General features: G+C 36.3%; 2 protein-coding genes across 7 annotated transcripts; one reads left to right on the top strand and one right to left on the bottom strand.

The window, feature by feature from the left end:
* Positions 1-3,214: 3,214 nt before the first annotated feature.
* LOC128186895 (conodipine-M alpha chain-like) lies at positions 3,215-11,219 on the bottom strand. 4 transcript variants are annotated; one of them, XM_052856858.1, is made up of 4 exons: positions 10,889-11,219; positions 10,602-10,751; positions 6,265-9,721; positions 3,215-3,890 (listed from the first exon to the last, which is right to left on the bottom strand). In XM_052856858.1, exons 3-4 carry the CDS (start codon positions 7,025-7,027, stop codon positions 3,661-3,663), a joined length of 993 nt encoding a protein of 330 aa, XP_052712818.1. In that variant the 5' UTR covers positions 7,028-9,721; positions 10,602-10,751; positions 10,889-11,219; the 3' UTR covers positions 3,215-3,660. The 4 variants fall into 4 exon arrangements, with proteins under 4 accessions (XP_052712818.1, XP_052712817.1, XP_052712820.1 ...); XM_052856857.1 differs by having other exon boundaries at positions 10,547-10,751; positions 10,889-11,215; XM_052856860.1 differs by lacking the exons at positions 10,602-10,751; positions 10,889-11,219 and adding an exon at positions 10,057-10,533.
* LOC128186894 (uncharacterized) lies at positions 5,468-24,423 on the top strand. 3 transcript variants are annotated; one of them, XM_052856854.1, is made up of 6 exons: positions 5,468-5,544; positions 18,889-19,070; positions 19,535-19,910; positions 20,310-20,462; positions 21,309-21,566; positions 22,347-24,423. In XM_052856854.1, exons 1-6 carry the CDS (start codon positions 5,514-5,516, stop codon positions 22,739-22,741), a joined length of 1,395 nt encoding a protein of 464 aa, XP_052712814.1. In that variant the 5' UTR covers positions 5,468-5,513; the 3' UTR covers positions 22,742-24,423. The 3 variants fall into 3 exon arrangements, with proteins under 3 accessions (XP_052712814.1, XP_052712816.1, XP_052712815.1); XM_052856856.1 differs by lacking the exon at positions 5,468-5,544 and adding an exon at positions 14,238-14,311; XM_052856855.1 differs by lacking the exon at positions 5,468-5,544 and adding an exon at positions 17,751-17,885.
* Positions 24,424-26,127: the final 1,704 nt, after the last annotated feature.

Below are 26,127 nucleotides of genomic sequence, written 5' to 3'. Positions count from 1 at the left end.
GGGGGTCCGACCCCCTCACTCTAGTTGTCCACTCTAGGTACAGTTGGTTTTTCTCTGGTATCTATAAAAAATTACTTAATGTCATTTACACACCGCCTCCTTTATATAAAATGTTGTAAAACATTGAGTAATTGGTCGAAGGAAAGGCATATTTCAGGTGTTGGGGTTGGGTGGGGGTGGGGTCATTGCTGCTTATTTATAAACTATTTGGATCCGATGCATAATGTTGATTAGGAAATAATAGGCAATTTTGTGTCTTGCGCGTTTTCTTCTTCTAAATATTGAAAGCGAGCTCGACTGTCATATCAACAAACGGATATTTTGTTTATTAGGATAGGTGGCGTGGGACAGTTTTGCAGGAAAGACCCGGTCAAATTTTAGAAAAAAGGGTAAATGTGAGGTTTGGTTGGGTATTTGAGGGGTATAAACTTTAGAATATCTATTTCATTTATTGTGTGGATAGAAGACCTTATGTCTATGTAATTGACATGCAACACTTTAGATGCGAAACTGTGACTTTTGTGAAATTTTCACTTTCGATTTTATAATGGAAAGGGGGGGGGGGGTGTCAGAACATGAAATCTCACTCAGAGGGAAAGTGTATGATATCAAATAAACTCTTGAATATTTACATGGACATAGCTGCAAATCATATCGTAGTGTATGGGAATTGCCGGGGATTAGAGAGTATATTGGGACCTACGTACCTCAAAAACAGCGAATAAGGGACACATCTTCAAAAACTTTTGAGATCGACCATGGCTGTTTAAGTAAATGTTTTATGTAAGTTGTACATCTTTTATTCTGCAATGTCTGGAAAGAGTCCTAAACATGTCTCCCCTACATTTAAACCAGTTTAAACCTATTTAAAAATCCGCTCAAAAATAAAACAGAAATACGACCAGTATCTGCTTCACATTTCCTCCACAGATAAAAAAAATTCCCCTTTTAACCTACAGTTTAAAATGAATGAACATTTAGCAAAAACAAAAGAAATAATCAGACATATACATAAAACAAATGAATATCAAATTACAGGGCGACGAGCAAAATTAAATATATATAATTTATTTTAAATTTATTTTTAAACCCTATCACAACAAGAGACAGGGCTACCCCAGGACCCCATCCCCACCAAATATGAAGGCCCAAATATGGGATACAGGGTGTTAGCCAGCCCCTCGAAAGATATCCCATTATAATTGTATTATACGAAATTTCCAATTTTCGCCAGGCTAGCTAAGCCTGTTACTGGCCGTGTAAACCCAATTCCTTTTGAGGGTCGACTGGGCTTCCCCGGGACCCCATCCCCACCAAATATGAAGGCCCAAATATGGGATACAGGGTGTTAGCCAGCCCCTCGAAAGATATCCCATTATAATTGTATTATACGAAATTTCCAATTTTCGCCAGGCTAGCTAAGCCTGTTACTGGCCGTGTAAACCCAATTCCTTTTGAGGGTCGACTGGGCTTCCCCGGGACCCCATCCCCACCAAATATGAAGGCCCAAATATGGGATACAGGGTGTTAGCCAGCCCCTCGAAAGATATCCCATTATAATTGTATTATACGAAATTTCCAATTTTCGCCAGGCTAGCTAAGCCTGTTACTGGCCGTGTAAACCCAATTCCTTTTGAGGGTCGACTGGGCTTCCCCGGGACCCCATCCCCACCAAATATGAAGGCCCAAATATGGGATACAGGGTGTTAGCCAGCCCCTCGAAAGATATCCCATTATAATTGTATTATACGAAATTTCCAATTTTCGCCAGGCTAGCTAAGCCTGTTACTGGCCGTGTAAACCCAATTCCTTTTGAGGGTCGACTAAGCTTTCCCGGGACCCCATCCCCACCAAATATGAAGGCCCAAATATGGGATACAGGGTGTTAGCCAGCCCCTCGAAAGATATCCCATTATAATTGTATTATACGAAATTTCCAATTTTCGCCAGGCTAGCTAAGCCTGTTACTGGCCGTGTAAACCCAATTCCTTTTGAGGGTCGACTGGGCTTTCCCGGGACCCCATCCCCACCAAATATGAAGGCCCAAATATGGGATACAGGGTGTTAGCCAGCCCCTCGAAAGATATCCCATTATAATTGTATTATACGAAATTTCCAATTTTCGCCAGGCTAGCTAAGCCTGTTACTGGCCGTGTAAACCCAATTCCTTTTGAGGGTCGACTGGGCTTCCCCGGGACTCCATCCCCACCAAATATGAAGGCCCAAATATGGGATACAGGGGGTTAGCCAGCCCCTCGAAAGATATCCCATTATAATTGTATTATACGAAATTTCCAATTTTCGCCAGGCTAGCTAAGCCTGTTACTGGCCGTGTAAACCCAATTCCTTTTGAGGGTCGACTGGGCTTCCCCGGGACCCCATCCCCACCAAATATGAAGGCCCAAATATTGGATACAGGGTGTTAGCCAGCCCCTCGAAAGATATCCCATTATAATTGTATTATACGAAATTTCCAATTTTCGCCAGGCTAGCTAAGCCTGTTACTGGCCGTGTAAACCCAATTCCTTTTGAGGGTCGACTGGGCTTCCCCGGGACCCCATCCCCACCAAATATGAAGGCCCAAATATGGGATACAGGGGGTTAGCCAGCCCCTCGAAAGATATCCCATTATAATTGTATTATACGAAATTTCCAATTTTCGCCAGGCTAGCTAAGCCTGTTACTGGCCGTGTAAACCCAATTCCTTTTGAGGGTCGACTGGGCTTTCCCGGGACCCCATCCCCACCAAATATGAAGGCCCAAATATGGGATACAGGGTGTTAGCCAGCCCCTCGAAAGATATCCCATTATAATTGTATTATACGAAATTTCCAATTTTCGCCAGGCTAGCTAAGCCTGTTACTGGCCGTGTAAACCCAATTCCTTTTGAGGGTCGACTGGGCTTCCCCGGGACCCCATCCCCACCATATATGAAGGCCCAAATATGGGATACAGGGTGTTAGCCAGCCCCTCGAAAGATATCCCATTATAATTGTATTATACGAAATTTCCAATTTTCGCCAGGCTAGCTTAGCCTGTTACTGGCCGTGTAAACCCAATTCCTTTTGAGGGTCGACTGGGCTTCCCCGGGACCCCATCCCCACCAAATATGAAGGCCCAAATATGGGATACAGGGTGTTAGCCAGCCCCTCGAAAGATATCCCATTATAATTGTATTATACGAAATTTCTAATTATGTCAATGTTCAGGTCAGGTCAGCAAGTAATAATTTTTACTATAAAACTGTTTGTTTAATAAAAAAGGGAAATTTATTTGAAATTTTGAATTTACGTTTATTAGCATGTTTACGGTAATTTGAATAGCGAACCGACCACAGAATTCTATTCGCTATTCGAATAGTAAATAGTGAAAAGCGAATAGAACTCCAACTTCTGAATGCCTACAAAAAGCTGGTTATGCGCGCTTTCTCATACAAAATTTACAGTGTGAATGTTGTCTTGTAAATACATAAATATGTCCTAGGTTAAAATCACACGTTTTAATAATAGGTATTAGTGATAGTAGTGATTAGTAACATTTTTTTCATCCATTCATTCATACGATGTCATTTTGTTACATTGATTTTTCTTGGTTGTGAAATACTTTGATTCCACGTGGTTTTCGGAGTCGAATGGTTTCGTGTCACGTGATGCGTTGGAACTATTGTTGTTTCCAGGCGTGAGAGTGGTTAAACTGGTCTGTGTGGGTGTGGTTGCTGATCAGTGCGCATGTGTGAATGGTTGTGTAAATATCCTTGCATGATTTTCCAACTACATGTACATGTATGACATTATAATAACGACATTGTTCTCCTGCGAGACATTTTTTCATGAAAAGTTTTCCTTGGTTTTCTTTACAGAATCTTTGGATATTTCTGGTAATAGATATTCCTATAAAATAAATTCATTTAATAATTGGGATTAATTAATAATTTACATTGCGTGGTGAATTTGTGCGTTTCATTTCCAATTAGTTTTAACAATATTTATTCATTATAGATTCAAATACATTTACATAATGATAATTACAATTGTAAGATCGGGAAACAAGCCATAGGCAAGGCCGTAACTAGACCTATATTTTTAGTGAGGCGAGGGGTCTGGGGACCGCCTAGGTCCGGACATTAGCGGGTCCAAGGCAGCGCCCTGGTGGGGGGACCAAGGGGCCCCCCGGAAGTTCCTGGGTTTTCACAAAGATAAAGATTACACTTCAATGTTTTTCTGTGTTTATTTTTCAAATTGTATCTTTTTTATGTGATGTTCGATAAGCAGTTAGAAAAATTTTACATGATGTATAATTTTTATTACTGGTTATCGAACTGTAGCTGACCAATTTTTCTATGTCCAGTTTCATCAAACCTCTTGAGAATATAAAAGATACGATCAGTACATCTGGAGGAAACTAAAGCCCTAGGCTAAGGGCCAAGTTTAATTACGCAATATGTTAGACCTAATGGACACAATGACATATGTATTAAGTATAAAATGTTGATCTATCTAGGTTTCAGTTGACTCAATGGTGTCATAAATATCAACACCAACCTTTATCTGGAACAGAATCACTTGACTTTCTACAAGATCCTGTTTTCAAACACAGATCCATATTTTCATTATACGTCATTATACACTATGCATAAATGACGAAATGATCAAACACACCTACAGTGGAGTGTTCGATATCCGAAATGGGAACTAATGCTTGAAAAAATTCATTAGTTAAAAGTACAAATTTAAAAAAAAATGAAACTTCAAAGGCCTTTTAACATAATAAAAAGAAATAAATCTCAAAATTTTCAGTGAGGCATTTGCCTCACTTGCCTCAATGGTAGTTACGGCCTTGATAGGGCTTATATTAATCCCTCTCTTGCATACACTGCAGAAATGAGAGGTGTGAAATGAAATGAAAGTACAGGGAACAAAATAGAAAAATGTGTCAAAAATCAAAGTTGGAAACACATTTTATGAGGTAATGAAAAAAAGTCAACAAAATAAAATATCATGAAAAGAATATTACAATATATTCGTTGGTTGAACATCAGAACAGAAATCTAGTATACATAATCACGCGTTAATGTTCAAACACATCCATACAAAAAAGAAAAGATGGCTTTATTTCTTACACCAATTAGTATCTATGAAAAAATATAATTACGTTTGTGAACCTTGACAATTGGATTTTAGTCTTTGATTTTATGTCTATACATAGCTACATTCATTTCATTATTATCAATCAGGTGTCAATTGTGTACTTTAAGTTCATCGTTTACCTGCATATCTATATATGTTACTACAACGATAAACAGGAAGTGACCCTACTTTTTGGAAACGTGTAACAGATTTTAATGATTTGGGATTTTTAAAAATGTTCCATTTTTGTTAAAGATTTTAACGGATGAGCCCCCCCCCCCTTTTTCAAAAATTGATACTACGCACCTGTGACCCATATAATCGCACACTTTACTTTCATTTTAGATACTAAGAAATTGTGAAAATCTACATTTAAATTAAATCGAAATGAAATCTTCTACGAAGAGCAGAGAAATGGGTGAGAATGATAGTAATATTGTTTTGGTATCTTATTTATATGCAATAGTAATATCATTATATGCAGTGGTAACATCATTATATGCAGTGGTAACATCATTACATGCAGTGGTAACATCATTATATGCAGTGCTAACATTATATAAATAGTGCCTGTTTGGGAGGGTAACAGTTGAAATTGACACTCCGAGAAAACCATTGTCAACCGACATTCAGTATAACAAAATAAATAGTGCCTGTTTGGGAGGGTAACAGTTGAAATTGACACCCCGAGAAAACCATTGTCAACCGACGCGAAGCGGAGGTTGACAATGGTTTTCGAGGGGTGTCAATTTCAACTGTTATCCTCCCAAACAGGCACTATTTATTTTGTTATACTGAATGTCTTTTTTAAAATTTTTAAGAAAATTTTACTGCTTTTATATATCTACAGCGAACCGTACGCGCATAATTTTCGCGCATGTAATATTTTTTAATGTTACCCGTTGCCAAGTGCGTTGCTAACGCTGAGGGTAATAGTAAATATTATTAACTGCGTCTTAACCAATCAGATTTCAGTATTTAACATGAAAGTATAACAACATTATATACTATTATATCACCATTATATTCAGGGGGTAAAATCTTTATATGAAGTGGCAACATTATTACGTTATGTCGTAATTAAGCACGGAATTTTCATAAAAACGGAATAAAACGGGAGGTGGGGTTGTTGACTTACCAGGCTGACAGTAGTGTCGTATCTGTTTGTTATGTAGTTCCTTGTGAGAGAGTCCTCCCTTAAATGTCTTTGTTGACCTGCCCGTGAAATCAATGAATTTACCACGGTTATCCTCACCAAGAAGAAACTGATTACATTCTAAAGAATGATGTTCGTCATGCCCCCTCAACCCAAACAACTTGCAACAGTAAAAAAACACGGTGTATTGAAGGGTTTCTGCGTTGTTCATCCCAAATATTCCTTTTTCCCAGATAACTGCTTCATCTTCCGGAAGTATGGGGTCAGCTTGTTTTCTTTTCCCTCCAACTCCTCTGCTTAACGCGTCCTTCTTTTTACTGTCCAGAATTTTTCGGAACCCTGCAAATCTTGGATCCGCCGCATCGAGGAAGTTTTTGTCATGTATTTCACGATCACGTAAATATCTTAAAATACCACAGCTAATGTAATAAAGAGTTTTTGCAGGATATTCTTTACCGTCTTTTCTGCGTACTCTCCTAATAAAGCGTCCTAAATAAAAGTTGAGCTGCACCGCGTCCATGGTTTCGATTTCTGGTATTAAGAGTTCCGGCCCTTGACACTGCGCGTTTCGTTCACGCCGCCAACTTTCAAATATGTTATATGACCAACGGGTGTTTTTTTTCGTGTTGCGATTTTCTTGACTCTCTATCAGAGCTTGAATTTCCTCTTCGTCAACTTCACAACCAAATCGTGGCTCCTTGGGAATTTGAAAATGTTCACTTTTTGTCACCATGTCTACGTCCATGCCAGAAACCCCGCCTTCTCTGCGTCGAAGCTCATGTCAAAATTCATAAGATTCTCCTTGTCTGCATCAAAATCCATGAAATAATCTTCAAGTTTAATTTCTCCAAAACAATAGTTCATTTCTATTTCTTCGCAGGACTGAGATAAAATTAAGTCCTCGTCATTTGACAAAAAATCCAGGTCCAAATCTCGTAAGTCACCCGTGTTCACTGTGGGAAAGCTGCAGCCAGACATCCTCTCTCTTTAACAGCAGGTCAAACAATGCGTCGAAGAATATACTGGCGGGAAAGAGAGAATATGCACGCGGTCACTTGACGAAATCTTTTTTTTTATTGGTCAAAATTAATATCACGCATCAGACACTCTTATTAAGACACTTACTATTGGTCAAGTTGAAAATCAGGCATCAAACACTTGTCACAAGACACTCACTGATGTTTTAATTGGATCATGATACAAGAAAGTTATTGAATATATCCTGAATTATTTGGACGAAGGGCGGAGACTCGTGCGAAAATACACCATAATAAATATACAATAACTAATACTAGTTTATTCATTATATGATACACTTTTCAAATATTCCTCTAGATCTACTGTTTGTGATTTTGAGATCTTTAAATTTTGATTCAGTGCTAAGAATTTATGTGAATGGGTCGTTTACTGATTACTCTACCAAAAAATGCCCTGTATCCTACCCTTTTTGCAATTAAGTAAACCTATACACACTAAACCTACACTTGTTCGCTCTGCAATAACCTGAGAACAGTTTTAAATTGTGATCATATCAGTTTTTTACTATGGGAGGCATTGTAGCACCCAGGTCGTCCATCCGAATTTTTTCAGACCGTGAGCTACAGACCTGCAGCTATATACCCATTTAGTTTATTCGTGTCTCATGGCCAAATTGGATAATAAACTGGACATGTGATATTTGGGTTTTGACTCATTATCAGTCATTTCATTTTTCTTTATTTTAAAACTAGTTAACATTGGCTCATCAGATTCAGAATAATGAAGAAAGTCAAAATATTTTGTTTCTGATAACGGAAAAACGTGCAACTTTTGATTGTTAAAACTCTTTGGGAGTCGTAATTATGTGTTGTCAAAACATCATTTTACTCTGGTGTAGCCATCATCAAGGAGGAAGTGTCAATACAACACTCGTTTTACTATAATCTTATCTCCCGTCAGTTTCCTCGTTCTCTACACACAAACACTACATCGCGACAAACTTACAGTTACTATTTTATACCAGTATTACTTATCTACGACAGCGGAATAAACAACACTTAAGGGCAAATTCTCCAGCTAATGTGTTGGTTGAATTTTGATTTCTAATTTCTGATTTGTTCAAAAGTGAAAATAAGATCAAGTAAGGACAAATTTCTCATGCGTATCTCATACTGACTTATTTGGAATGCAATGACACCTTAATTCAAAAAGAAATTTAAACACGTTGCCTATATATGCCACCGATTAACAGTCAAGTTAAAAATAATGTAGTTAAAAATAACTACCTCGATCTTCTCTCGATTGAGTGATAGCATAACTTAACTTGGTTAAACAAAATGATTCAGTTAATTCGAGTCGTGTCTTTTAAAAGGAACCGTCCCACTTTTTTTCTTAATATTGGATAAAAAAAATTCTCTTTCTCTCTCTCTCTCTGAGATACACGGATTTTCATGATTTGGAATTATTCCCTCTTTTTTTGGATTGTAAAGAATTTCTTTAGATGAGTCTGCGCCCCTTTCAACTTTCAATAACGATGCTACGTGCCTAAAAATACATATTTCAATAGTAGCGCAAAGAAAAGAAACTAAATTGTTAAAAACACTACATGCATATATTTGTACAATGTATAATGAATATGTTAGAACCATTTTAACACGGCCTTGGACTTTCAGTAGGATGTAACCATCCATTTCTTGCGTCACAACAAGTTAAAATGACGCTGGTTTCAAGCGAAATACACACCGATTGTGTAGTCTTAGCTCAAAGGCTAGACAAATCTTGTTAATTTCGTAGGGCCGTAACTGTAGTGCCAGCAATGAAATAGACAGGCCTACGTCACAATGCAGTTTAACACAACTACCCAAAGTCCAAGCTCTTGTTAAAATGGTTCTAGATTGTTTGAATGATACTGTAAGGAGAATTTGGTACTTTGCATATAGATTAACTCCAAGAGGTAGGAAACTCCTTTTGTTTAATTTGTCAGTTTCCCTGCATATCCCATGATGATACATGAAATAATACTAATAGGTAAACAAGCTGCTAAAAATATGAAAAACCTTGTTTCAATTACTTGCAAATACACAACTAATCAAACAATTTGAGCAAAATTGTAATAACCTATAAGAAAAAAAAAACCATAGACTAGACAAAAAATTGTAATAACTTATAAGAAAAAAAACCACAGACTAGATCAAACAAACTTCACACAGCTCTAGAATGTTAAATCTACTGTCCATAGTAAACTTTAATGCATGGCTTCACCCAGGGGGGCTTGGCAGTGGTCAGAATAATCATAAACAAAGTAACTCTCGGAGACAGTCCGCACTATCAGGTAGAAAGAGGTCGAAAACAGCAGGCACAGCGGAAGTTCCCAGAATTCCGTCTTCTTCCAGCAGACGGAGTTCATGTCCTCCAGAAATTTACTATCACAGTCTAAGCGAGATCTGTCGAAGTTGTTACCCTGCAAAGCGAACACTTTCATTAGATATACAGTCAGTGTACACTGAGTGAATATAGTATCAAAATAAAGTGATGATTTCCGGTTCATTCTTTTAGCTCTCAGTGACACAATGTTTGTAAAAAAAAATTAGAACTGGAAGAATACCTGTACTGCATACATCTATATATTTTGTAGGGACTTAGACATACATCTATATATTTTGTAGGGACTTAGACACGATTTGACTTAAAATTTTATTTTTCCATTTTCAATGTTTATACTGATAAATATAGAAGTTTATAATGCTATGTCAAAATTTGAATATCAAATAGCTGTTTGAAAATTGATTTACTTACATCTGTACTTATTATGTTAATCCTTCATTGTGTTATTCCATTGTTCATTATATATTATTCTGATTTGTAACCTATCGTCAGTTGGAATCAAACCTTCGGTGCTGATGCATACCAAACTCACGTAAAAGTATATTTCATGTAAAGTCTATATAAAAGTCTGAAAACTAAAACGCGTGTTGGCTTGTAAGAGGTTTCATGAGGCTGGGTCCAACAATTTGAATATTAAGAGAATAAGCTCACGGTTGGCCCAGTGTTAGTCCTGTATGGGAGAGAGCGTCCCGTAATACTTGTAAACAACATACCGGGATCTTGACATGCATGATCAATACATGGAAACAACATACCGGGATGTTGACATGATCAATGCATGTAAACAAAATACCGGGATGTTGACTTTATCAATACATGTAAACAACATACCGGGATGTTGACATGATCGATTCGATATATGAGGTTATAGGAAAAAAAACCCAATAAAAGACAGGCTTACACAGAAGTAGCATATATCATGAATGTTGCATGCGTCCTTGAAAATATCGGTGTACCATATATCTAGGTCCAGCGGCATGGTACAACCGTTCACGTAGGAGGAGTTGTTCAGGTCGCAATGGCCTGCATGGGACGAGGCTGAGGCGGCTTCATCATTCATGGCTAGCAGGAACACCATGAAATGGAGCATCCCAATCCAACGGGGGCTGCAAAAGAATTTAATCAGGGGGACTGTATATGTTGTATATCTTAATGTGTGTGTGTGTGTGTGTGTGTGTGTGTGTGTGTGTGTGAGAGAGAGAGAGAGAGAGAGAGAGAGAGAGAGAGAGAGAGAGAGAGTTACCGTTCTTCTCCGCGCCGCTATAATCTGCACATTAAATTCCACGTGTTTTGAAGTTCAGTATCATGTATGTAAAGAATTTCCGATCCAATTCCTCCTCGCTATAATCTTTTAAATCCTGTCAGCAAATCTGTGGTGGAGCAGTATAATTTAAAAATGCTGTGTTTGATATCATATCGCGCTCGCCGACGGAATTTCAATAAGTGCCCTGTGTGCATTTCGTTTATGCCGGAAGGAAGAGTTCATCGTTATGACGATGTACATTGAATATTCCTGAATGCCGGCCGCGAAATCTTACTCATACATATGTAACAGCACTAGTGTCGAACGGTGTTCATTCATCTGTAAAACCACGGGGCGGATCATTGATTCTGTAATAAAAACCGAAGATATGATCGGGTTTCTTCTTGCAAAATTAATATTTTGTGAAATCAATAGAAGATTCTATACGGAATTTTAATCCTTGGATGGACTTATATAGATACCCTGGGGGGGGGGGGGCAAAGTAAAAAGTAATTTATAGCCGGTAGACCGGGTGGGGGGGGGGGGGGTCCTCCATGGCAAACAAAAACAACCCTCAGGACCTCCCTTCCCCACTTCCATCAACATGTTTCGCTCATGCTTACAAATTAACTTCAACCTTCTACATCAACATTGATATCTTTAACTATCAGTTTTTCGATATGTTTTCATTTAACGTGTACATGTGTAATTGCTGTACATGTATACAGCTTTTCTTGGATAGTGATTACTTCCCTCTCTTGATGAATGTGCTAATAGCCCCCTTCTCTCATTGGCAGATCCAATCAGATGTCGATGTACACGTCTCCTTAATTGTCATTTACTCATACATGTACTTGCTTGAATATTGTCGTGTAGTTAATTTACTCGTATCAGCATCTATAGTCTGCCCCAAGATATTTTTGCCGCATACATGTATTTTCTTAAAATTATTCGATATTTATAAATACCTCTTGATTCAGACGATGCTCATTCACTAGTATGAAAAAATCTCAGGATTTCCCTTTTGAAACGCCTCCTCTAGCTTGTTGGGTTTCAATACACGGCTAAAAATAGAAAGTCTACGGGGATATTGCATTGCATCGGCCGTTATAAAGCCCGGATGATAACGTTGAAAAATTGTGCGAGGTAATACGAGTGACTTCCGAATGGAGAAAAGATGTCAACACTCTCCATTATAAATTTCCTAATAGTTCCTGTGAATTTCTACGAGGGGAACCCTAGTGAAAGGACCAGGGGGCGAAGGCCCCGCGGGATCTCCTTTAATCAGTCTATGAGAAAAAATGCTATGAATAATAAAAGGAAGATATCGAAGAAGTTGTATTTACTGTTTCCTGTCATGATTAATAAAATGAAAAAATTTAAACTTTTTATGAATATGTAAAAGAAATAGAGGCAAACTATATTATCAAATAATTTTATATATATCCTATATATATATATATATATATATATATATATATATATATATATATATATATATATATATATATATATATATATATATATATATATATATATATATATATATATAAAATGTTTTAAGAAAGACTGCATGTCCGTTCGAGGTCTTGTTTTGAAAACTGGCCCGTTTCGGCACATCCTTAATCATTTTTACTAGCTATCATTTGAACCTTGGAGGTCGGGGGGGGGGGGGGGGGTTAGTTGAAGTCTTGATTTATTTTTTGCTCTATTACTCAGAACAGAATGGCTCTGTGTTTTTCACAGTAAGCTTGAATTGAAAGTTACTGGGAGAGTTTTCAAACGTTGAAAGTCGCAAAAAATAACAATACAATCAGCTGTAGAGTTTAATATATAACTCACAGGTGGTTGACACTCTGGCGTGTCTAAACAACCTCTCATTATATCAGTATGATTTATCTATATCGACTATAAGAAAGAAAAGAGGAGCATTGATGTTCTCACAAAAATCCACTACTAAAATTAATTAGATATAGGATTATGACATGTAAAACGCGGCTAAAACATGTAAAATAAATCATGATTGAATACAAAATTGTGTGTCTGCTTACAATTATTATGATAACATAGTGCAATGCATCATTTATTAAAAGTGGTAAAAATCTAGAAAATAAAACCATGACTCACTTTTAGAAAAAAATCATTTTTAATAAAAGCATTAATAATAAAATACTGATTTCAAAGGACTGCGAACGATAGCATTCTCTAGCCGCGTAACTTAGTCATTTTTTGATAATTGTCTAATTAAATTTTTTTTTATCATAATGTAAACATTAAGGTATATTTTCATTAAATAATATGTAAACGGTGTGACCGTTGGACCGAGCGCAGATTTAACACAGTGCAGTTTGAATTTTGCATAATAAAATCTATTTAAAACGCACACAGAAGGATCCGCCTGCATTGGTTGCCTACTCATCATTCGTCAAAGTTTAACTAAACGTCGCGTGCTCAGTCTACATCATGACGTCATATTTCAGACGAAAAACGTTCAAGTTTTGTCTTCGGAAATAGCCGAAGAGAGTTACGTGATTCCGAATTTTTTTTTTATTTCTTCTTTCATTGTTCATTAATTAAATTCATATGAATGCTGCTTGACACTCTAAACAACCTCTCATTATATCAGTATGATTTATCTAATGTTATATCGACTATTTAAGAAAGAAAAGAGGAGCATTGATGTTCTCACAAAAATCCACTACTAAAATTAATTTTATTCTACAAAAATCAAACTGCACTGTGTTAAATCTGCGCTCGGTCCAACGGTCACGCCGTTTAAATATAAGAAACTAACGGAAAACGGAATTATTTTATAAAACATTTCTCCCCCCCCCCCCCCCGGTGAAACAAAAATTCCTTTTGAGGGGCTATTTTTGTTGGTTTTTTTTTAGCAAATTTTTACCAAAGGATTGTTGTTTCACAGGGGGGGGGGGGGGGGCATATGTCCACAGACCAAAATGCATTTTGCTATGTAACGTTTCTAAATATAATTAACAAATATGAATTGAATGAAAATTTACTTTAATATCCAACGTCAACATGCGATTATTAAATTTTTATGCACATATCGGCCGCTAAATAATATTTTCCTCAATCATAGAGACCGATTTCAATGAATTTTTTTAAAGACCTCGCGTTAGCAAAACTTTTGTTTAAAAATTAATAATTTGATTACACACAAATTTTATTTTGATGTAACTGATTAGGATATGATTATTCTTTCTAGTAAAAAACTTATTTTTAGAATATCTGACAGAAATTCCGAAAGATCTGGATGTAAAATGTAGGCGGGAAACGGGCGGTTCTATTAAATAAAGTCGGGTTCGGCATCAAACAATACATCTATAGATCGGGATCAAAGTTATATTTCGTGACCGTTTCGCGGGAAAATCGGCCATCGAGAGTAGAAAATTCATGTAACAGGTAGACTACATTTAAACATTACCATAATGTGAGGTTATTCTCAGTCACCATGAGTGTGTCTGGGAATAAATTCATTTAAAATATTGACTTTATCGCAATTTGGTGGACTTTTTTTTTGGGGGGGGGGGGGGTTAGGGGAGGGGTACGTGGTGATGGTGTGGAGAGTCGCAAGACACCCCCCCCCCCTACTCTTTACACTATAAGTCATAATATGTAAACGGTGTGACCGTTGGACCGAGCGCAGATTTAACACAGTGCAGGTTGATTTATGTATGATAAAATCTATTTAAAACGCACACAGTAGGATCCACCTGCATAAGTTGCCTACTCATACCATTCGTCAAAGTTTAACTAAACGTCGCGTGCTCAGTCTACATTATGACGTCATATTTCAGACGTAAAACGTTCAAGTTTTGTCTTCGGAAATAGCCGAAGACAGTTACGTGATTCCGAATTTTTTTTATTTCTTCTTTTTTTGTTCATCAATTTTATTCATATGAATGCCGCTGTAATAAAATTGCATACTTTGTTCAGTATCTAAAAGATCAGTTCCTTGACGTTTATGTTTTTATTTTCAATCTGATAATTTGATAAGACAAACATAGAACAAGTCGTGTTTCTTGATTGAAGCACTATTGAAACTTCTCTGGTTTCCATTTTAATTTCTTTTAATTCAAATTCACTTCTATTGAAACACTGGAACCTATTAAAGCGAGTTAAGGGGCAATAAACATCGAAAAGTACCTGTCAATCAATGATCGAACTAACTTTTTAAAAACAAAATGGCTGCCAATATGGCGGCGCCCAGGGCTGGAAGAATTTTTTTTTGGCCTTAGTACCCCTGATTCAACATTCATTTTTCACTGATTTTCTTATATATACGTGTTACCATTAATCCTCGCTTCGCGAGGCGGGCTTCGCCCGCCTCTCGCTGCGCTCGGTAATATGTAAACGGTGTGACCGTTGGACCGAGCGCAGATTTAACACAGTGCAGTTTGATTTTTGTAGAACAAAATTTATTTGAAACGCACACATTAGGATACGCCTGGTTGCCTACTCAAATTATTAGCCAAAGTTTAACTAAACATCGCGTGCATAGTCTACATTATGACGTCATATTTCAGACGTAAAACGTACACGTTTTGTCATCGGAAATAGCCGAAGAGAGTTACGTTATTCCGAACTTTTTTTTTAATTCTTCTTTCATTGTTTATCAATTTAATTCATATAAATGCCGCGGTAAAAAAATGAATACTTTATTTAGTATCTAAAAGATCAGTTCCTTGATGTGAATGTTTTATTTTTCATCTGATAATTTGATAAGATATACATATAACTAGTCGTGTTTCTTGATTGAAACACTATTGAAACTTATCTGGTGTCCTTTTTTATTACTTTTAATTCAAATTACCTTCTATTGAAACGCCGGAGCATTTTAATCGAGTTGAGGGGCAATAAACATCGATAAGTACCAGTCAATCAATGATCGAACTAACTTTTTAAACACAAAATGGCAGCCAATATGGCGGCGCCCAGGGCTGGAAGAAATTTTTTTTGGCCTTAGTACCCCCGATTTAACTTTCATTTTTCACTGATTTTCTTATATATACGTGTTACCATTAATCCTCGCTTCGCGAGGCGGGCTTCGCCCGCCTCTCGCTGCGCTCGGTAATATGTTTAACGGTGTGACCGTTGGGGCGAGCGCAGAAGGGACTTTATACACATCTCTCATCATTGTTAAATGCAACCTGTGGACTTGCCCAACCAAAATCTTTGGCTTTGTCTCGAAAACTTTTACCACCGCAAGGAACCCGAAGTTATCAAGCCTTTATTCCAATTGTCCCACCTTAAATTAGTCTAATACACTCACACAAACTACATGTATCACTGAGCATTTGCAAAATGTTAAACAGACTTATTAAATATCTTGATGTAAAATACAAAGCCGTTTAAGTTTGGTGTTATTTCTCATTTTGTTCCTTGTTGTTTTCTGTATTTTCCTCTGTTGCATAAATTTTGTTTTTAATTTTTTTGATTTTTTGTATGCTATATATGCGTTGTAGACATTTGCCCTCCCCCTTTTTTAGTGTGTGATATAACAATATCATTTAAAGATTTGGCCACATATGCAACTATAAAAAACAACCTGTAGATATTTTTACTGGTTATTTTTTCTCATTTTTGTTTTATTCATTTATTACAAAATGATGTGGCTGCACGTAGATCTGATAATAATTAGAATTTTCTCTTTTAATAAATTTTTGTCACCTAAATATAACGTATGCATATATGATTGGATCAATATACAGTAAATTAACGAGGCCGAGTACAGAACGAGTACGCACGCTTTCGCGCAGCGTTTCATTTGTATTGTGACGTCATTTTTTTGCGTTGTTGACGCCATGGCGTGATAGTTTCAACTGCAGATATTTATTCAGCGAAATTTGTTGAAAATAGCTCGTTTGCTGCGTAAAATTGATTTTATATTGTGGAATAAACATAAATGTCTCAAAGTATAAGCTATATTTGGGCTCGGGTCGAAAACGTGAAGAGGGTTCAGCAAGCCTAGCCCTCTCACGTTTTCTTAACCTGCCTAAATATGGCTTAATTCATATATTTCAAGACAGTAACCATGTATTTTATATTAATGACCCCTAAATATGTGATGTTATATATTTATTTACTACTTAAATATGTCTGAATGTTTTAATAATACTATAAAGATCACCATTTCCGTTTTTGTCAAATAAAAAATAGCCATTATCTGACAAACTGGGAAATTGGAATACAAAAAAACAACTTTGATAAGATCCCTGGAACAAACCAGGCCCTGGGGCCATAAAACTTAGACAAGCTTACTTTTGATCTAAGTCTCACTTTTACAAAAGGAACATATACTGGAAAAGTGAGACTTAGATCAAAGTGAGCTCGTTTTATGGCCGGGGCCAGGAGGTAAAAGGGTTTTTTTATTTGACCATTTGATGCCTTTTAGCAATAACTTTAATATGTAGAACAGAAAAAGAAATCCCTAGGGCAGAAGTTTAAAAAAAATGTAAAAAGTGTGCAAAATTGATACATTTCAAGCAAAATCCCATAGGGTCCTATGTTAAAAATTAACAAACTTTGAGATGACCCCTTAAACAAACGGTGTGGTAAATGTCTTATTTTTTTATATTAAAATAATAATTATATCAGTAGAAATTCATGTAAAAAATTTCATTCAAAAATCTAGGGCAAAAAAAATTAGACCCGGCCTCGTTAAGCATGGAACTTGCATGATGAAAACAAAACTAATCAGCAAAACACTGATACTGAGTACTTCCTACATATACATCTTGTAAAGATGCTTGATCCACCTCTAAGTGATAGCGCGAGATCACTGTGACGTCACGTTCTTTCTCTCGACAATTTTCGTATAGATGTTCGGATAAATTCGGGGAAGGAAATGACGTCATATGTCAACAAAAGTTCAGATAGGTACAGGTTTTTTTTAGGTAAGCATATTGGTTGCATACTTTGGTGTTTTTGAAGGACTTTTTATTGGTAAATGGAGAAAGATATATGCGATTTACAGGTAAGAATTTTCCTTAGAAACGCTTCCTGTTCTGCCATGTTGCTATGCACCGCAAAGGATCACTGGGATAGTAGAACGTTTTCACGCGGGTCCACAAAATTTTCTTTGAACAATGTGCAGATTTCAACTCGAATTTCCTCCGTTCGTACACGTTGTCTATGGAGCTCGCTACGCGAGCGGCGCTTCGCGCCGCATCGCTGCTCTCGCTATAATTATATACTAAACTATATTTTCGACAATCCTTGCAAACAATATTCTCCTTGGATGTCTGGCCCTTTGGAAAAATCTGTCCCTGTGCAGCTGCTGTATCCATTTGACAATTTTTTAATTGATCTCGGAACAAATGCATATTTGTAAGGTCCTTTGGTTTTCTATGACTTTTGTTGAAGATTGTTCTTTTAAAGTTTAAATCCTGACATCTAAATTGTTCTGGCCCTTAATAAAGTAATCAATTACATCGCGTTGACTTTTCCATGAACTGATATTCAAAATAAATTGTACCTGTCCTAAATCAGCACAATTCTATCCCTTCTTTATTTTATACATGCCATTTTCTTTTCTGTATTTTTTTAAAAAATATTTTAGAAAGTTGAACATGTTATGAGAAATAATGATGAAGAAGGCAGGGATTTGAATCGGGGCCCCTTAACTGATTCTTTTTTCAAGTGCTCTGCTAACTGAGCGCTCTAGCTTAATGAATCTCGGAAGTCTTAGGACTGTATATTCAATCACATTGAAAGTTCTATTGGTACCTTGTTTTTCATACATGCTTGTGATATATCAATGTCCAGATAGTCTACACCATAATCATGTAAATAAGTCGCAGTAATCAACAAATTTTATAAGGACGAGTCAATATTTCTCTAAAGGTCAAAAGTTTTAGACCATTGGTCCAAATAAAGTAACTTTCAATATAAAAAGGGTTAAGGAATGATTAACTACTCTAGAAAACGGAACTCGATTAGGACAATAGATGTTTGAATGATCCATGTTTTTCTTTCAGGTCTTCGATCAGCAGTTGACATGACTCAGAGTACCTCCTCCAGCCACTGGAGGGAGCAGGGTAATGGAATCTACGTCACAGCTCGAGATAATTTGTGTCCCAGCGTCAGGAAGGAGCGTCTCAGGCAGGCAGCTAGCTGTTACTACAAGGCCTTCAACTTCAGCGTGAATGAAGATGAAAAGGTAATTGTTGCTAAGAAGAAGCATGACAAATGTTTGACCAAACAGGTAAGAAATCGGGAATAAATTGGACATATATCAGCAATTTGCACGTGTGATTTAGACTGATGGATCGATCTGAGAGGGGGGCAATTAATGATACCAGTAATTGACGAAAACCTTATCTATGAATGGGCTAAGAATGAACATAACAATTTTAGAAAAAGCAGCTGTTTTGACTCAATTACTTATAATTACATCCTAACTTTGACAGTAAATCAGTTAACAATATCAGTTATTTTTTCTATGCATGAAATCTGTGTTAATCTAAAATGTCTCAAATCTAACATGTACATAAATAATAATGTCAATGAAAAGGATTTTGTTCTGTATCTTGTATTATAGGTGATATTCCCACTATAAGTGCCAGGTATTTGCTCTTTAGTCTTGTAAAATTTCAAAGTCTGAAGTTTACTTCTTTTTCATAGGTATCTGCAGCCAAAAACTTGGCCATGGTGTCTTGGAAAACAGCCAAAGTGGACGAGCAGTGCATGGAGAGGATGTCCCTCATGGTCCACCAGTATAAAGAGGCCTTCAAGCACTTCTCCTTCGGCTTCCATCACTCAGAAACGGTCAAGGCCGACAGCTGGCGGGACGGACTGCTGGCCTCGGCCAAGGGATGCTGGGAGGAGCTGAGGTGTGGGCGTGTCAGTGAGTTGTCAATGGAGAACCGTGCGATGACATACCACGATCTTGTACAGCACATACAGATCCCCGACTTACAAGCAGAGTGCTACATTGAACTGGCTAACTGTCACTTTCATTTTGGGATCACTGCTATTCAGAATAAAGACTTCAAAAGAGGTTACAGTCATTTAGACATTCATTAATTCAGCGTGAAGTTTTGTTGTAAACTTAATTTTACAGATTGAAAGCTTGACAGTAATTTTTTTTGTTTAATGACAGTGATGTAAACAGAAAATAGTGAATATGTAAATTTCCATAGGATTTTTTCCCTAAACATTTTATATCTTTATGCCATCTGGACCTATAATTGGATTAATTCCATCATCATATGGCAAGTTTTTTTTACAAGGTGCTAATATTGGCTTAATTTGCCAATTAAGCTTAAATTTCTCAATGTCTAGAGAACCTTGTGCCTGTCTACTTTGTAGTTTGTTACAAAATTGACCCTTTTTCAATGTTGCCACATTGTTGGCATATATGTTTTTAAAACTTTTCTTGTTACTGTGTTCTCTGTAGGTTTATATGAAATGAGAGACTGTTACATGCCCATCAATGAGGCTAAACGATGTCAAGGAGAAAAGATCAACATTCAGGCAGAAATCAGGATCCTAGAGGAGGATGTCTTCATGCATCAGTGTATGGCTGAAGCCATGCAGGCCATAAGTATTGGTGAGCTAGTCTTTCCAGTATAATTTTAACAGATTAGACAAAAAAAGCACCAAATATCTTTTTGAAATATGCTTGACAGTTTTTGTGTTTTTTTTAAGTAAACAGGATGATGAAGTGTGATTCCCAGATAAGTTGTCCAGTTATGAGACACTGATCAAAATGTACACATGAAAACTTGTAAAGCAAATATAATTTTTGGATGTACAATACTGTGGAATCATTAGATTTTGTGGTGACTCAATTTTCGTGGAATTCATAGGTACCCCTTATCCACGAATTAATAAAATAAAGGAATAAGGCATGTTTTCTTTCGTAGATGTAAGAGAATACACAAATTACGTCCCCATGAACCTGTAAAATTTAAGCAATCCACGAAAATTGGCCCCCACAAAATTTAATGATTCCACAGTATTTGTGACAAACTCATTTGGGTGAAAATGGTACATGATTGACATTATACACTTATTTGGATCTGTATGATAGGTAATGATCTGTATTGTAGGTGATGATTTGTATTGTAGGTGATGATTTGTATTGTAGGTGATGATTTGTATTGTCGGTGATGATCTGTATTGTAGGTGATGATTTGTATTGTAGGTGATGATTTGTATTGTAGGTGATGATTTGTATTGTAGGTGATGATTTGTATTGTAGGTGATGATCTGTATTGTAGGTGATGATTTGTATTGTGTAGGTGATGATTTGTATTGTAGGTGATGATTTATATTGTAGGTGATGATTTGTATTGTAGGTGATGATTTGTATTGTAGGTGATGATTTATATTGTAGGTGATGATCTGTATTGTAGGTGATGATCTTTATTGTAGGTGATGATTTGTATTGTAGGTGATGATTTGTATGAAAAACTCATCAAAGATGAAGAGTCCCTAAACATGGACATGGCTTATGAAGTGATAGACTGGTTTAAACAGGCTGTGATCAGAACGCGTGAGGTCACAGAAGTTGAAATAGAGGCTGTAGCCCTGAGTCGCCTGGGAAGATTGTACGACCAGGTCCTGAAGATCAAATACAAGGCCAAGGAATACCTGATGAGGTCCATGCAGCTTGCTCACTCTATGCACCCCCGCACATTTAACAGCGAAGGTGAGCATGAAAAAAATACATTACACAGAAGCTTACAATGTACAATACTGATCAGACCCAACCTAACACCGGGGCAGACCCCAACTAAACCCCCCAATTTACTTTCTGGGTTTACTCTGGGTTTGCTTTTTGGAAATTTGTGTCAACTCGGGGTTTCCTTTGGGTTTACTAGGGGTTTCCCTTCCACTTTACGCACTGAAGTATGAAGCAGACCCATCTTTTATCTTGCCATCTTGCTGCCTTTAATCCCTTCCCCTTGTATATCCCAAATACACATAGTGTCTGGTTTCAGGGATCTACCTCTGATTGGGGTTTACTTTCTGGGTTTTTATTTTGGGTTTTTTCAGGATCAACTCTGGGTCCACTCTAGTAAACCCAGAGAAAACCCAGAAAACAAGCCCAGGGCTTAGTTGGGGTCTAATTTCTGTTAGTTTTGGTCTGATCGGTACTTAAGTGTATGGTTTGGATAAACAGTGTACGGTATTTAAAATGATGATTACTTTAAACAGTACATCCAGTGCTAAAGTTAAGTATAAATGTTGCATCCTGGAATGTCGGTGTTAATTGGTATATGTATGATGCAAAAGGTTAGTGCATATAACAGGAGCAGCTAGTTTGTATGGTTTATTAAACGGGGGAGGTAATAATGTGTGAATTTTGTGCATTTGAATAGCATTGAGAAGTCTGTGGTTTTTGAATAGTATTGAGAAGTCAATGGTTGAGCATAGAAGGGCTTAGTTTACCATTGGTAAAGGGACATCCATGTATTTACATTTTCAGGCTGGTTTAAAGACTGTGCAGAAATTTTAGAACGCTATCAGAAAGAGACAGTGGCTGCAGAAGAAGAGAAATGGAACAAGGAAAGAGAAGAGATTGTGAAGGGTTTGGAGAAAGAAATGAAAGGTATTGAGAAAGCTGACGAAAAGGACAGCCAGGAGTTCCTGCGATACGTGTACCGCGTCTTTCCCCCGAAGAACAAGGAGCACAAACTGGAGGGTGGACTGAAGAAGAAGGGCTTCCACGTGGAGCATGACAAGCTGAAGAAAATACTGCAGAAAGCTGTCGTCCACTACCACCCCGACAAAGTGGATACTGAAAAACACGGCAAAGTGTGGAAAGTCCTGTCCGAGGAGATCACAAAGAGGCTGACACGGAGGTACGAGCGCATGAAGTAGGAAGGTTCATTGTCCTGGATTTGTGTTCATGTGGATCTCCACGATAGATAGAAAGACAATTGTCCAGTAGTGCTTTGTTAACATTTTAGGAACATTTTAGGGAAAATCATGTTTTAAAGGTTTAAGAAATCTCAGTCAGTGTTACTCTGTGTTCTGTAGTGACTAAGATGAGTAGTTTGTTATTGATAATTACACTCCAGTTTTCTTCTTATTGCAATATACAAGTAATTTGATTGATATTTTATGCCCCCGTTTTTGATTTTTAATGTACAGTATCAAACAGTGAAATTCCCAGATGGCCAAACTGACACTTAATTCCATTAGATGTTTTGTTTTTTTAATAGTGCATGTTTTTATGTTCCTTTGATACCATAGATATATTGTAACTTTTGGATTTAAACATTACATAAGCGATATTTTTGGTATCCATGTGATGAGAAGTTTGTTTGTTTTCATGTAGTAGGTAGATATATTCAATTGCTTCTAGTCATACAGTCTCACGACCATTTTATTTTATGCCATAGATCAGTAGTGTTGATGTTTACTTTGATGCATGTAGTGCTTTAGCTTGGTAGCAAACATTTAAATTTTGTATTGGGTCAAATGTCAAGTTGTAACTAAGTGTTTTTCTTTTATTTCTTGTTCACTTTTACATCTTTGAAATGTAGATTGAATTTATGCTTTGACATCAATTTTAAAACATTTCCCTTTGGCTGTATTGAGATTGCATTATATTAATAAAAACCCATCACAATTTTTTCATAAAAAGACCCAGACCCTATTTAAGTTTGTATATTGTAGTTAGTGCTATTTTCTATTAAAAATATGATACTTTTGAAATTTTAGACTTGTACTTGAATTTTTGCTCCTTAGAGACTTTGAATGAACAATTTAAATTTTGATTTTTTTTTTTTTTTTTTTTTTTTTATAAATTTATCAACTTTGAAAGAAAAAATAAAAATCAAGGTGGGTCCTCCTTATGTGGATGGCTTCTTCTTAAAAAGTACTGTGTGTAACTGTATTGATTATTCTCATAATCATCATCGGAAAATCCCAAAATTAATGTACGTAACATCAAGTTGTTGATATTAATTCAGTTGTAACAGTCAAACAATCACACACACATGAATGGGCACGAGAAAAAGTAATGTGACGAATAGTACATTTTAATGTTTTTTAAGTCAAACAGTTGAAGTAGTTTGTCAATTTCCCAAATTTAACTTTTTTTTGCAAGTTGATGTCAATTGATAAAGGGGTACCCACATATGTAGAAATTGAAGCAAGATAACATGAAAAAAACCCCACAAAACCCATGTAAATTCTATCTATATTTTTGTAGGATTTAAATCTTATTTTCTAGATAGAAAATAAAGACAGTTAACATAAAATGATATGTTCAAATACAAAATCTTGAAAAGTTTTGGTACGGATAACTTCCCTGTCATCTTTATCGGTTTTAAAATAGCGACACAAAATTAGTAACACAAAACCTGAGAAAAAATGTCGTCAGTAGATTGAAAAAAATGTAAAGAGAGACCCGCTTTACCGTAATCTTTTTATTAAATTACAGAAATCATTTTCAAGGAATTGGTTAAAAATCAAAGTTGCTTTTGAAATAGCTTTTCACATCTGTTAACCTTGTTCTTTTTTGTCTCAATGTAGAAAATAAAATTTTAAATTAGCTTGTTGGCTTTGAGATTTATTTCAATTTTTAACAATAATTCATGAAAATTTTAAAAGTTTGGGTGTTTTACTGCCACACACGACAAGAAGAATATCAATGAGTATCTTTGTTGTTGTTGCGATGATACTTTGCAAGTCGTCAAGTTCAAAGCACGATAAATGCATGGTTAAGTACATGTATTGGGACCCGGGAAATACACGGTTAATGATCCCAAATGTCGCTTCCCCAAGAAGCATTGGTGTAAGATTATGTACTCGCAGTTATACATAGGATATAGCTTTGTTCATGATGCAAAATTATTTGAAATTGGTTTTAAGAAAGTTAATCTTACAATATTTGTACACGAGTACTGCTGTAACATTCATTGTGATTCGACCCGGTATTAGAAATAATGATCTTACAGGTCCGTAGGACATCTGTCATTTAAACGATAGAACATTATATCTAACCCGGTATGTGTTTCCTTTTGAGCTCAACTGTACAATAACCACAATAACTGTACATTTAATTATATGAATTTATATTGTAATTTATTGAAAAAAATATAGTCAGCATGACCGATAAACAAGAGCCCCATGCATGGGCCATATCGCTCACCAGAGCAACAAAAGCCATAATATAATCAGCTTTTGAAGAATAATTGCTTGTTTAAGATATTTCGAAATGGCTAACGTTATATATGGTTTGAGCCTAAAATGCCCCCCCCCCCCCCCCCCCGTAAATTAACATTGTCATTTTACTGTAATTCTTTGTTTTATTTGTACAAATATACATTTGAAGTTTTTTCATAATTTTCATTTTGATTTTAGTGCCCACCATTTAAAGATAGGACATCATAAAGTTTACATTTTCCCGCCATTTATTCATTTTAAGCATAAAACGGCTTGTTTTGAGGCAGTTTTTCTTCAAGGAAACATTGAGCGACTGATTGAACAAACAAAATATTTTCACCAAAGATGTATCTCTCCAATACTTATCAGTGACAAAAAATTCGTTCTTGTGAAGAGTCGCTCTATATTTCCCATTCGATAAAAGATAAGAAAAATGCCGATTGATTGATTTTGATTGAATCATAAAAAAGCGTCACTTCTGACGTCATATACTGCCAGTGAGTGCATATAAATCAAATAAATAGGTAAAAAACATATTTCATGTCAACTCTTTTATAAAATAACACAACAAATTAATGTATCTAAATCATTTTAGAAATCGCGAATTTTGGGGGCCAAATTAGACTATACTCTGTCCCAAGATATTTTGTATTCACGTTTGGCTTAATTGTTTGATATTTATAAATACCTCAGGATCCAAACGATGTTCATTCAAAAGTATGAAAAATTTCCAAGATTTCTCAGTCAAAACGCCCCTGTTAGCTTATCAGGTTTTAATACAATGCTAAAAAATGTGATGTCTACGGAGATTTTGCATTGCAGCAAGCCCGGATGATAACTTTGAAATATTGCGCGATGTATTCCGAGTGTATTCCGAATGGAGAAAAGATGTAAACATTCCCCATTATAAATCTCCGTAAGGAATCTGTTTTCGTTCCTGTGAATTTTTCCGAGTGAAAGATGATAATGTGTCAATGAAATTATCTTGGAAAATATCCCTTTCAACTATTACAATTGCACTTCTTTCACAGGTAAGTGTAATTTTTATTAAAAATCGTCCAAACGTGAATCCAAAATAACTTGGGACAGAG

This window comes from Crassostrea angulata, chromosome 6 (genome assembly GCF_025612915.1).
Source record: "Crassostrea angulata isolate pt1a10 chromosome 6, ASM2561291v2, whole genome shotgun sequence".
Lineage (NCBI taxonomy): Eukaryota > Metazoa > Mollusca > Bivalvia > Ostreida > Ostreidae > Magallana > Magallana angulata.
Note: the sequence above shows the minus strand (reverse complement) of the source record. Positions and strands in the feature narration are given on the sequence as shown.

Coding starts and splice junctions, on each gene's coding strand:
- LOC128186895 (XM_052856858.1), bottom strand. CDS start 7,027: ATGGACGTAGACATGGTGACAAAAAGTGAACATTTTCAAATTCCCAAG. Junction 3,891..6,264: donor ACGACACTACTGTCAGCCTG/GTAAGTCAACAA, acceptor TTTATTTTATAG/GAATATCTATTACCAGAAAT.
- LOC128186894 (XM_052856854.1), top strand. CDS start 5,514: ATGAAATCTTCTACGAAGAGCAGAGAAATGG. Junction 19,071..19,534: donor GCGTGAATGAAGATGAAAAG/GTAATTGTTGCT, acceptor TCTTTTTCATAG/GTATCTGCAGCCAAAAACTT. Junction 20,463..21,308: donor CATGCAGGCCATAAGTATTG/GTGAGCTAGTCT, acceptor TTTGTATTGTAG/GTGATGATTTGTATGAAAAA.